We start from the raw sequence: 10,756 nt of genomic DNA, 5'->3' as shown, positions 1-10,756 counted from the left end.
CGCCCCGCCCCCCGCAAGCCCCGCCCCCGTCAGGTCCCGCTGCCTCCTCCCCAACACAGACCTTAAAAAAGAGAGAAGCGGGATGGCGCGTTTTGACTCTCCCGAGTGACTGTGCAAACGGGCCACGCCTGTGCGACGCCAGCTGTCAGAGCCGTGCGGGGGGCGTGGGGGCTGGGAATTGACTGTTCATCGACCCGCAGTCTCAATCCCCACGCCCTGAGAAAACCCTGACTGCCGAGGCCCAGGTGCAGCGGGGCTCTGCAAAGAAGACACCTTTCTCCGCCCCCATCCCAATCCAAGCGCCTCTGGCTCTGACGACGCCTAGAGACTCCAGAGTGGGCGCTAAAGTTCCCAAACCTGGCAACAGGTGTCTAGGGCGGGCCTCCGACCTCCTGGAGACACTTAGGTTGCGGTCTTGAATCCCACAAAGGCCCCAATCCGTCCTCGGAGCCGGCCGTCTGGCGCTGCTGGAAACCGCGCCGCCTTGCAGGTCAGTCTGTCACAGGAGCCGCCTTCCTGCGGCCTCTTGTGATGGGTTCTCGCAGATCAGGGGTAACGGGGGGCGCAGGGGCCGGGATGGTAGGGACTTAGAGGGAACTGAGCGCCACAGCCTTGATGCACTCTTCCTCGCAGTCACCCCAGATCGAGGCCGCACAGTTTTCCCGGGACACAGCCTAAGCACCTCCCTACGCTCTCGGTGGGAGCGCCTCCACGCCCCGAGCGTACGACCTCCCTTCCCTCTCGCTGGCTTGAGCGTCCTTCCCCGAGAGAAAAGGCATCAAGGCCTTGAATTGCAGGAACCGTTACGCGGCTGGGGCGGGGTCGGGGGGAGTCTGGGTCACAGAGAGGTAGAAACACGACCCTTCCCTTCGCTTTTGGGGAATGGGTTTGGGATGGCAAGAGGCGTCTTCAGCGGCGTCTCCAGTGAGCTAGCCCTGACCTGACCTACGCACGACCCCCTCCCTACCCAACAGTGCATGGTAGCCCGAGGCCGGGGGTAGGGGCGTAGGGCGCCCGCCCCTTTCTCTGCCTACCTGAGTGTCACGCCTTCGCCCTTCTCTCCCCAGCATGGCCACCAGCCTCGGCCCGGACGATCATCTGCCGCCTATCCCTCTGTCGGCCCAGCAGACCATGCTCCTGTTGCTGCTCTCGGTACTGGCCGCGGTGCACGTGGGCCAGTGGCTGTTGAGGCAGCGGCGGCGGCAGCCGGGGTCCGCGCCCCCGGGTCCCTTCGCTTGGCCGCTGATCGGAAATGCGGCGTCAATGGGCCCGGCGCCTCACGTCTCGTTCGCACGCCTGGCGCGGCGCTACGGCGACGTCTTCCAGATCCGCCTGGGCAGCTGCCCGGTGGTGGTGCTGAACGGCGAGCGCGCCATCCGCCAGGCCCTGGTGCAGCAGGGCGCAGCGTTCGCCGACCGGCCGCCCTTCGCCTCTTTCCGCGTGGTGTCTGGTGGCCGCAGCCTGGCTTTCGGCCAGTATTCGGAGAGCTGGAAGGCGCAGCGGCGCGCGGCGCACAGCACGATGCGAGCCTTCTCCACGCGCCAGCCGCGCGGCCGCCGGGTGCTCGAGGGCCACGTGCTGGGCGAGGCGCGGGAGTTGGTGGAACTGCTGGTGCGCGGCAGCGCGGGCGGCGCCTTTCTCGACCCGCGGCCGTTGACCGTGGTGGCCGTGGCCAACGTCATGAGCGCCGTGTGCTTCGGCTGCCGCTACAGCCACGACGACGCCGAGTTCCGAGAGCTGCTCAGCCACAACGAGGAGTTCGGGCGCACGGTGGGCGCGGGCAGCCTGGTGGACGTGCTGCCCTGGCTGCAGCGCTTCCCCAACCCTGTGCGCACTGCTTTCCGTGAATTCGAGACGCTCAATCGCAACTTCAGCAGCTTCGTCCTAGACAAGTTCCTGAGGCACCGTGAAAGCCTTCGGCCCGGGGCCGCTCCCCGCGACATGATGGACGCCTTCATGCTCTCGGCAGGAAAGGAAGCCGCCGCGGGCTTTGGCGACGGCGGCGCGCGGCTGGACGAAGAGTACGTGCCGGCCACCGTCACAGACATCTTCGGCGCCAGCCAGGATACTCTCTCCACCGCGCTGCAGTGGCTGCTCGTCTTCTTCACCAGGTAAAGCCTCCAGGAAGCTTGGGATGGCCTTCCTCCCCTCCTCTGTAAAAGGCAGAATGGAATTAGAATATGCTGAGGTCGCGACTAGCGCGCAGGGAGGGTTTGGGGTTTCGCTCCAGGTCCCAACCTCCCAAATCTGAGACCGCGTCCGGAAAGCGCGACTCAGGAAGGCGCGATGCTGGCCGAGATGGGCGCGCACGCCCGCCCCACCCAGCGGCGCCCGGATGGCTCCGCATCTCTGATCTTGTCGCTACCCGCTCCGAGGGGGGGGGGCAAATTTGTGTGAAACCCCTTGGAAAAGCAAGATTTGTTTTTCAGTGCCCGCTGATCATCCCCGATCTCCCGCACTGGCACAGGAGAAGCAAATTTGGAACGGTTCCGAAGGAAAGGGCAGCACAGTAAAAAAAAAAAAAAAAAGTTAAATAAACACAGCAGCCTAATCGGCTCGGCCAGTCTTCAGTGCGGATCGGAAGCCGCCCGGCCCTGGAGCCAAAAGCCAACCGCTCGTCAGGGCTTTGTACACCGGCAAAGGTAGCGATTGGCGGTCGGGCCTCACGGACTGCTAATCCGAAACTTTGGGAAAGCGGCCAGAAACCAGCGGATTGTGCTGGGTTTCTAAATCCGCCGCGCTAGAAGTGTCAGTGTAAAGAATGGGAGAAGCAGTAACTGTACCGAGCGCAGAGCGGCATCTAGAAAGGCAAACTGGGTATCCGGGAGGCACCTGCAGCCCTCTAGGATCCTTGGGCTCGGCTCGGTTAGTTGGACCCCAGTCGCGGACCTCTGCTAAATTTGTACACGCACGAATTAAACAGGTCCCCGGTATCCCCAGATTGAGCAAATAAAAAATAAAATTTACATAGGACATAGTTATATTAAAAGATTAGCCGCTGTTTATCTGAAATTCACGTCTAACTGGGCAGCCTGTATTTTATCTGGCAACCTTACCCCAGGGGTAAATGTCTCAGTCAAGGCAACTCTTGATTGCCTCGAGACACCAGAAATCCTGGTTGTGCAATTTCTTGGCGCACAGGTAAGCGCTAGGAGAAGCTGAATTTGCTGGCCCCCTAGAAACTGGAAGGTAAAAACAACTTCTTTTGTTGTTAGAATCCACTGCATTAGAATCCTATATTTCCTTATGTACTGTACAACTGCTTTTCACAAATCCTTCTTCTTTCTTTCTTTTTTTTGGTTATATTTAAAATCACTTTTCAGTATTAATATCATGGAAACACATATGGGGGAGGGGCAGAAATCGAAAAAGAGAAGTCAATAATAACAGGTCAGGAAGAAGACAATTCAAGAATGGGATCAATAAGTCCTTTGCATCCTCAGATAAGCATGTTATCTTTTGAAACAGCCTTTCTTTTTTTCACTAGAAACCGAATTGTAAATCGTTCTCCGGGTACCCCAATTGGGCAGCAAAAAGAAGTAAAACAATTTTGGGATCACTTTCAATTCGGTATAGCTAATGAGTCCTTTTTTCTTCTTTTTAGTGAAAAAATACGACAGGGGTTGGCAAATTACATTACCTGTTTTTGTATGTAAGTCTTATGGAAATACAGCTATGCCCATTCATTCTTGTATGGTCTATGGCCGCTTTCACACTACAGCAGAAGGCAGAGTTGGATAGCTGGGAGGCAGAGGGTTTGATCCACAAATCCTAAAATATATACTATCTGGCCCTTTATGAAAAAGTTTGCAGACCCCTGAAGTATGAAGCTAAAGAAGCGATTTTTTAAATCACCCATAATTTCACCACATGTGTGCTTAATTCTTTTTTCAGATTCGCAAGAATTATTTACAAATGTTTTGACTTCTGACATTTCCACTCACTGTAGTGGACATTTCCCTGTCTTTTAAACTTGATTTTAGTAATTTTTTATGGCTACATAACATTTTGCCATAGTAACGGATTGTTATGTACAATCATTTCTTGTGTTTTAATGTTGATTGCATTTTTAAAATTTCAGCTATTGTGGTTATGTTTTTGCACCTGCTAAGTTATTTCCTGAAAATACATTTCTAGATCACTGGGTTTTAAAAGGGTGGGGAGGAGTTACCCTTATAGATCTTGCTTTGTTTTCCGAAAGGATTGTACTAGTTTTATTGGCAACAGTGAATAAGTATTACAATCTGTACCGTAATCTCGTGAACACTGGGGATTTGCTTTTAAATTTAGAAGATATGCAGCTTTATCTCTCGGGATACCAATTATCTTTGTATAAAATGAGAACAGTGTGTCTGCTGGAATTGTCTAGGGAGATGAGGAGAAAAGAAGAACTCACTTTGAGGGTTACATTTTAATTTTTGTGGACCCCGGTGCTTTTGCCTTTGTAGACACCTTACTCAATAAAAAATTTTTTAATTAAATGTTATGACTACATTGGTATAAAAATTAATATATTAAAATTATATATTGAAACATTCTCGTTGACCTAAAAGTTTATTTTCTTCTGATAAGAAATGAATTTTCATGAGTCCCTCAAAAGTGCTGTGGGTCGTAGGCACTGTCCCTGCTGTGCCCCATGGAGAAGTCGACCTTATCCATTGTTGTGCTTTTTCAGGCTGAGAAAACTTAGACCTTTTTTTGACTTATGGTGGGAAAGAGAGCTTGAGCCATGGGAGACTTATTACAGGAAATATAACAAACTCCATCCTGTAATGCAGTGATAAATTAGGAAACCATTTTAGATTTTTTTTTTGCTGGAAATCTTAATTCAGTTTCTGATTCAGATAGCCAGTTTAAAGAACAGTGGTATTAAAATAAATTGTAATGGGCTTTCTAGATGAAAGAAGAATTAGTGTTCCTGACTTATTTTCTCTCTCTGCATTAAAAACCAAACAGGTATCCGGAAGTGCAGGCTCGGGTACAGGCAGAACTGGATCAAGTGGTGGGTAGGGACCGGCTGCCCTGCCTGGACGACCAACCGCACCTGCCCTACGTCATGGCCTTCCTTTATGAAGCCATGCGCTTCTCCAGCTTTGTGCCCGTCACCATTCCTCACGCCACCACGGCCAATGCTTCTGTCTTGGGCTACCACATCCCCAAGGACACGGTGGTTTTTGTTAACCAGTGGTCCGTGAATCATGACCCAGTGAAATGGTCTAACCCAGAAGACTTTGATCCAGCCCGATTCTTGGACAAGGATGGCTTCATCAGTAAGGACCTGGCCAGCAGTGTGATGATTTTTTCAGTGGGCAGACGGCGGTGCATCGGGGAAGAGATTTCCAAGATGCAGCTGTTTCTCTTCATCTCCATCCTAGCTCATGAGTGCAATTTCAGGGCCAATCCAGACGAGCCTTCGAAAATGGATTTTAATTACGGCCTGACCATTAAACCCAAGTCATTTAAAATCAATGTCACTCTTAGAGAGTCCATGGAGCTCCTTGACAGTGCTGTCCAGAAGTTACAAGCTGAGGAAGACTGCCAGTGAGAAGCCAGAGGCAAGCAGAAATTTTATAAGTACACAAGTCTTGGGGGATGGAGAGTAAAATTAAGGTTTGCTTTTCTTTTTCCTAGCTCCTCTGTGCCACTTTCTCAATTAGCCTCTAAAGTGAGCATAAACCAACTGACCCGCCGATGATGTGCTTTGTACACATGTCCTCAGAATGGCACCTCATGAGCAGTGGGCTGTGTAGGAGCTCCAGGAGATATTTTGAGTCAAAGAATTAAAGGACCCAAAGAATTTTTATACATATATTGAATGTTGGTAATCATAATTTCTTGAGGGAGCATTCTTTGGAGTTAAAACACACATGTGCATATATACAGAACTACCTAATAAAGAGGCATATTAGTAACCATGCCTTGTCGGGTGGGATCCAAGATGGATGTTCTGTGTGCTGAAGTCTGCTCCATCGAAAACCGTATTAAGCAAAGTTTCAGGAAATACTGTTGAATATGCAAAGGCAAATAATTTCAGTGTAAGACATGTGATTTGGGGTGATAAGGGAAAAAGTAAAGACCAGAAATTCCCTTCTCACCTTTTCAATAAAATAGCTTGGTTAGGCTCTAATATCTATGGATGGATTTATCTTTTTGCCAACTGATGGGCTTCCTGTTACTTTTCTGGATGAGTCATAAAGTTATTTGCTTGGAAAGAAATTAATAGCAGTTGATTTAGTGGGTTTCAGTGATTTCATGAATTTTAAAGTGTAAATTGTAAAAAATTCCAAGTTGAAGTCATACTGCTCTTGGTTGCCAAAGTACAGAATTTCAATCATGAGAAAAAAAAGTTACCAGCTTAGCTAAGCTTTAAGTTGTGTGATTGTAATGTACTGACTTCAGTAAATCTCATAGGTTAAAAAGTCACCAAGTAGTGTTCAATATGGGTACATATATTACATAATTATTCAGAAGCAATATGTATTAGTTATTTTATTATTAAACAGTATTAATTATTTTGGTCAAGAAAGGGTTGAAAAGTGTCTTTTATAATGTCACAGCAAATAGAAAAGTACAACTAATTTAACCAATTTTGGTTCAAATACATGGTATGAACTTGATTAAATCAACTGTTTTTGACATCGTGGAAAGCAAGTTGAAGCAAAGTCTCTTCTCTCATCCAAAATTTGAATGAAAAATCTCAAAATTAGATCTGCAAGATGTGTTCCTTATCACTTTATAACATGCTTATTAAAATTATATTCACAATACAGAATCTTTTTTGAAATTGATCTAGTTAATATGTTTTAATTCCAAACTCTTGACGTGCTTAAATTTTAATTTTATTTTAAAGCCATTCTGATTATTGAGTTCTAGGAAGTTACTGGAAATCTGACCATTAGCCTGTGAAAGGCAGAGAGATCGAAGCTGTGTCTGCCTGGGGAATAATGAAAAAATGCAATGAATTATCTGCATGTTCTTTATTAAATAACAAGGGGGGAAATTCCCATTATCATGGACCTAGTTTCTCTTTTAAATGATTTTCAAAATATAGCATTGGTGTTTGTGTTTTGGAAAGTCAGAATCAGTCTTGGGAGATTGTTTGGAGGATTGCATTGCATTTCAGTGGAGCCAGTCAGATCAGCTGTGCTATTTAAGATGGCCAACCCAGCGAGCAGTCACTTTGGTAACTGTGAAAACATAAAGTTTGAACAAAATATATATGTTCAGTTTATGTAAGTAACCTGAAAACCGTTTTTAAAAAGTGATGGAAGATTGACAACGTACAAAGTGAAGTTTGGAGTTTTAAGTATTTTGCTTGCAAACATCCAAAAGAAGTTGTGCAGTGTCCTAAAAGCTTACTGCTTGCTACATTTCATTAAGCTTTTAGGAAACTTTTTATCAAAATTATAAAGGGAGGAGTGTATGATGGTTGTGGGGTCTGGTACGAGAAAGGAGTGGAAAATAAAAAGAAAAGGAAGAAAGATGGTTAGACATTCTCCTACTCTTTCAAAATTAATTAGTTTGAAGTATGAATATTTAGAAGAAAGATGTTCCACGTGCCAGTGTTGAATCGCAAGTAGATTTTTAAAAAATCTACAACATAGCAACTCTATTTTATAATTTGGAATTTTTATTAATAAAAATTTTATATAATTTTAGTTAATAAAATCTCACAGCTGTACCTCTTGAATATGAAAACACTGTGCCAGTATTTTTAAAGGCACTAAAGTCAACTGTGGAAATCAGGCTTACCCAATACTTTTCAATTTGGGGGTACTGGCTATTTCAAAACATTGTTACCCACCCTTCCCTGCACCCCACCCCCTGCAGGGCTGAGACAGTAATTTGGCGCTGCCCTAGCCTGCTTACTCTGATAGATGGTGTGGTAGCAAAAGTAATCATGTACCAATCTGGATGCCTGCTTAAGTCAACCGGGTCCAGATGTGCTGTAGCCGGTTTTATGTCTGTAGGCTCGGTTCATCTGGCACTTTCGGCAGTGGGCTGAGGTAGAAGAAAGTAAGGTGGGAGATTTCCTGGTTTATTTAATATGTTTGTAACCCAGTTAAAGGAAGGAAAGCAAAATCAAAAACAAACAAATGAAAATAACCAAATTTGGGGGCTACCGTAATCAGGTTACTAGCTTGATCAGAAAATCTAATATTATTTCTGCCAGAGAAAGAATGTACTTGCTGGTCACCATTTTACTCAGAACATCTAATCCAGGTTATTACAATAGTTAAAGTATATTGTTTATTAAATGCTTCATTTATATATTAAAGCTTTGACTTTGTAAGGAAACTGCTTTTTTTCCAAAACAAGAGGAAGATGTCTCAGGTTTGTTTTGTGGATTATCTAAAAGCTTTCATGTCTCAGAACTTAGCCTTTACCTGTGAAATGCTATTATGGCCTTACTATTTTCATATCACATCTATATTAGATCAAATAGTTGCACAGCATTATGTACTAATTTGTATGTTTTTTAGCTATGACACAACTTTGTAATACAAAGGTATACTTTAGTAGATGTTTATAATTCAAGGATAACTTCTTATTTAACCTTTCCTTGTTTTTGTATTTTATCATGTATGCTTTCCATCTGTACATAGCAACTGTAATACATAGTTGTAACCGAAATAGATCTGGGGGACACAGCATTAATATGTGGCTTTTACTGTTTGATATACCAAATTTAAAAAATTCTACACCTGTAATTACCTGTAATAGGACACCATTACCAAAATAATAAAAATCACTTTCATAATCTTGTTAGGAAGTTTTACTTTATGTTATAGCAAACACAGTCTAATGTATTTATTTATTTCAACTACTATTTATAAGTGCTTGACTTAAAATGTTGCATTGTAAATATTTTCTTTCGCCATTCTACATTTTAAGCAGCTTGCCTTTTTCTTTTAAACAGGCTTTCAACATCCAGTGCCTACCAGATTCTTGATTTCTCCTTATTTTTTTAAATTGAAATACAGTTGGCTTATAATATTATATTAGTTTTAGGTGTACAGCGTAGTACATAGATTCAATATTTTTATAGATTGCGCTCCATTTAAAGTTATTACAAAATAATAGCTATATTCCCTGTGTTGTACAATATATCCTTGTAGCTTATTTATTTTATACATAGTAGTTTGTACCTCTTAATCCCCAACTCCTATTTTGCCCTTCCCCCCTTCCTTCTCCCCACTGGTAACCACTAGTTTGTTCTCTGTATCTGTGAGTCTGTTTCTGTTTTGTTATATACATTCACTTGTTTTATTTTTTAGATTCCACATATAAGTGGTAACATTTTTGAATTTATAAGAACCAACTCAGAAGTTAAATTTCAGTGGCAAACACCTGGCAAATTGGCAATTAATTTCTAATTTTGAGAGATTGGATAGATTGAGATTTTAAGATTCTGAACTTATATTTCTGCTTCATCTAAAAAATGCAGGACATATTTTTCCCCCTCAGCAGCACAGCAGTCCTTTTCCTTGAGTATTTCATTCATTCGGTTTTTTTCTTTTGACAGGAAAGCTTTTGTTTTTAATTTGGTTGGTAAACATTTATTCATTCATTTTGTAAGGGACGTGTGCCTTAATTAATAAGTGCCATTAATGTCCAATAAAATAGAATGGATGAGAGTATTCTTTAATACACTATGTGGAAATATTTTTCTGCTGACATTTTTAACCTGGTAAAAGACTTGACTTCCCAGAGCCCCTGCTGGCACTCCCAAGCTTTCACTGCCCCACCCTCACAGATGGCAGGGCCGTGCAGTAATCTGGGGCTGCCCCCTATTTCTTCCAGAGTTTAGCTCCCATTATTGTGAAATCAGGAAAAGTAATTGTAAAGTATAATTGCACACAGTGTCATTGATCCTTTGACTTGAGAACATCATTTTGGAAGCTGAAAGGTATAGTTAGGAATTGGTTTAAGAGAATACTCACTTGTTTTCCAGATGTACTAACTTAGGATCTTGGAAATGGTCATAAAGGTTCAGGATGAATGAAATAAATATTTTCGTAGGAAAAAATATTTTTTAACAAAATTGTAACTGGGGTCAGGTGTTTGCAAAAATGTCAAGCAGAGTTGAATTCCACCCAATCAATCTGGTAGAATATAAGACTAGAATGCAGGGTGGGGAATGAATGCAGCTTTGGACATAAAACAGGCGTGAGTGTTGCAAACTCATAGAGATTGTTTCTATAACCCCAAAATCGGTCAGTTTTCCTGCACAAGTGCTACAGAAGTTTTGGCTGTTAACTTGCCCTTATTTTGGTTTAGTGACTCACATACTCTCTGCTCTCAAGTTTTGATCTATTAGTTATAATTCTCGGAGAAGGGAGGAGAAAGAAAAGAAATTAATATATTCAAATATATTTGGAAGCAATTATTTTTAATGGGAGAGATTGGAGGAAAATAATCTAGTTTAAACAGGTAGGGGCAGAGGCTACGTGGTCTTCAGTAACACTTTTCAACAGGGGCCAAGTATGAGGGGAAGAAATGAAACTCAGATACGTTTTAAACTAATACAATGTTTCATCACCCTGCTAAGCGCGTGAATGCATCATCACACAACAGTCCTGTGAGGGAGGCAGTAATGTCAGGGGCCAAAAGTCTACATTGAAAAGTGCCAGTGTCGGGATGTTCCCTGGAGATGAACTGACTCCAAAGCCTGCTGTCTTTGGACTAGAGAGCTTGTCACTTACCAAGCTGCCCATGTTTGGGTATACAGGCTAGTCCGTCTGGTTTTCAATTC

The 10,756-nt window shown here is 43.9% G+C and overlaps 1 protein-coding gene across 2 annotated transcripts; it reads left to right on the top strand.

The window, feature by feature from the left end:
* Positions 1–51: 51 nt before the first annotated feature.
* On the top strand, positions 52–8,784 carry LOC116764271 (cytochrome P450 1B1). Of its 2 annotated transcripts, none has more exons than XM_032652714.1 (3): positions 52–490; positions 1,068–2,111; positions 2,430–2,511. In XM_032652714.1, the coding sequence occupies exons 2-3, from the start codon at positions 1,069–1,071 to the stop codon at positions 2,437–2,439; spliced, it is 1,053 nt and encodes a 350-aa protein (XP_032508605.1). In that variant the 5' UTR covers positions 52–490; position 1,068; the 3' UTR covers positions 2,440–2,511. The 2 variants fall into 2 exon arrangements, with proteins under 2 accessions (XP_032508605.1, XP_032508604.1); XM_032652713.1 differs by lacking the exon at positions 2,430–2,511 and adding an exon at positions 4,957–8,784 and having other exon boundaries at positions 58–490.
* The last annotated feature ends 1,972 nt before the right edge of the window (positions 8,785–10,756 follow it).

This window comes from Phocoena sinus, chromosome 13 (genome assembly GCF_008692025.1).
Source record: "Phocoena sinus isolate mPhoSin1 chromosome 13, mPhoSin1.pri, whole genome shotgun sequence".
NCBI classification, from domain to species: Eukaryota; Metazoa; Chordata; class Mammalia; order Artiodactyla; family Phocoenidae; genus Phocoena; species Phocoena sinus.
Note: the sequence above shows the minus strand (reverse complement) of the source record. Positions and strands in the feature narration are given on the sequence as shown.

Bases quoted from the DNA above. Each gene is read 5' to 3' on its own strand.
- LOC116764271 (XM_032652713.1), top strand. From the start codon at position 1,069: ATGGCCACCAGCCTCGGCCCGGACGATCATCTGCCGCCTATCCCTCTG. The intron at 2,112-4,956 runs GTAAAGCCTCCA...AAAACCAAACAG, and splicing joins CTGCTCGTCTTCTTCACCAG to GTATCCGGAAGTGCAGGCTC.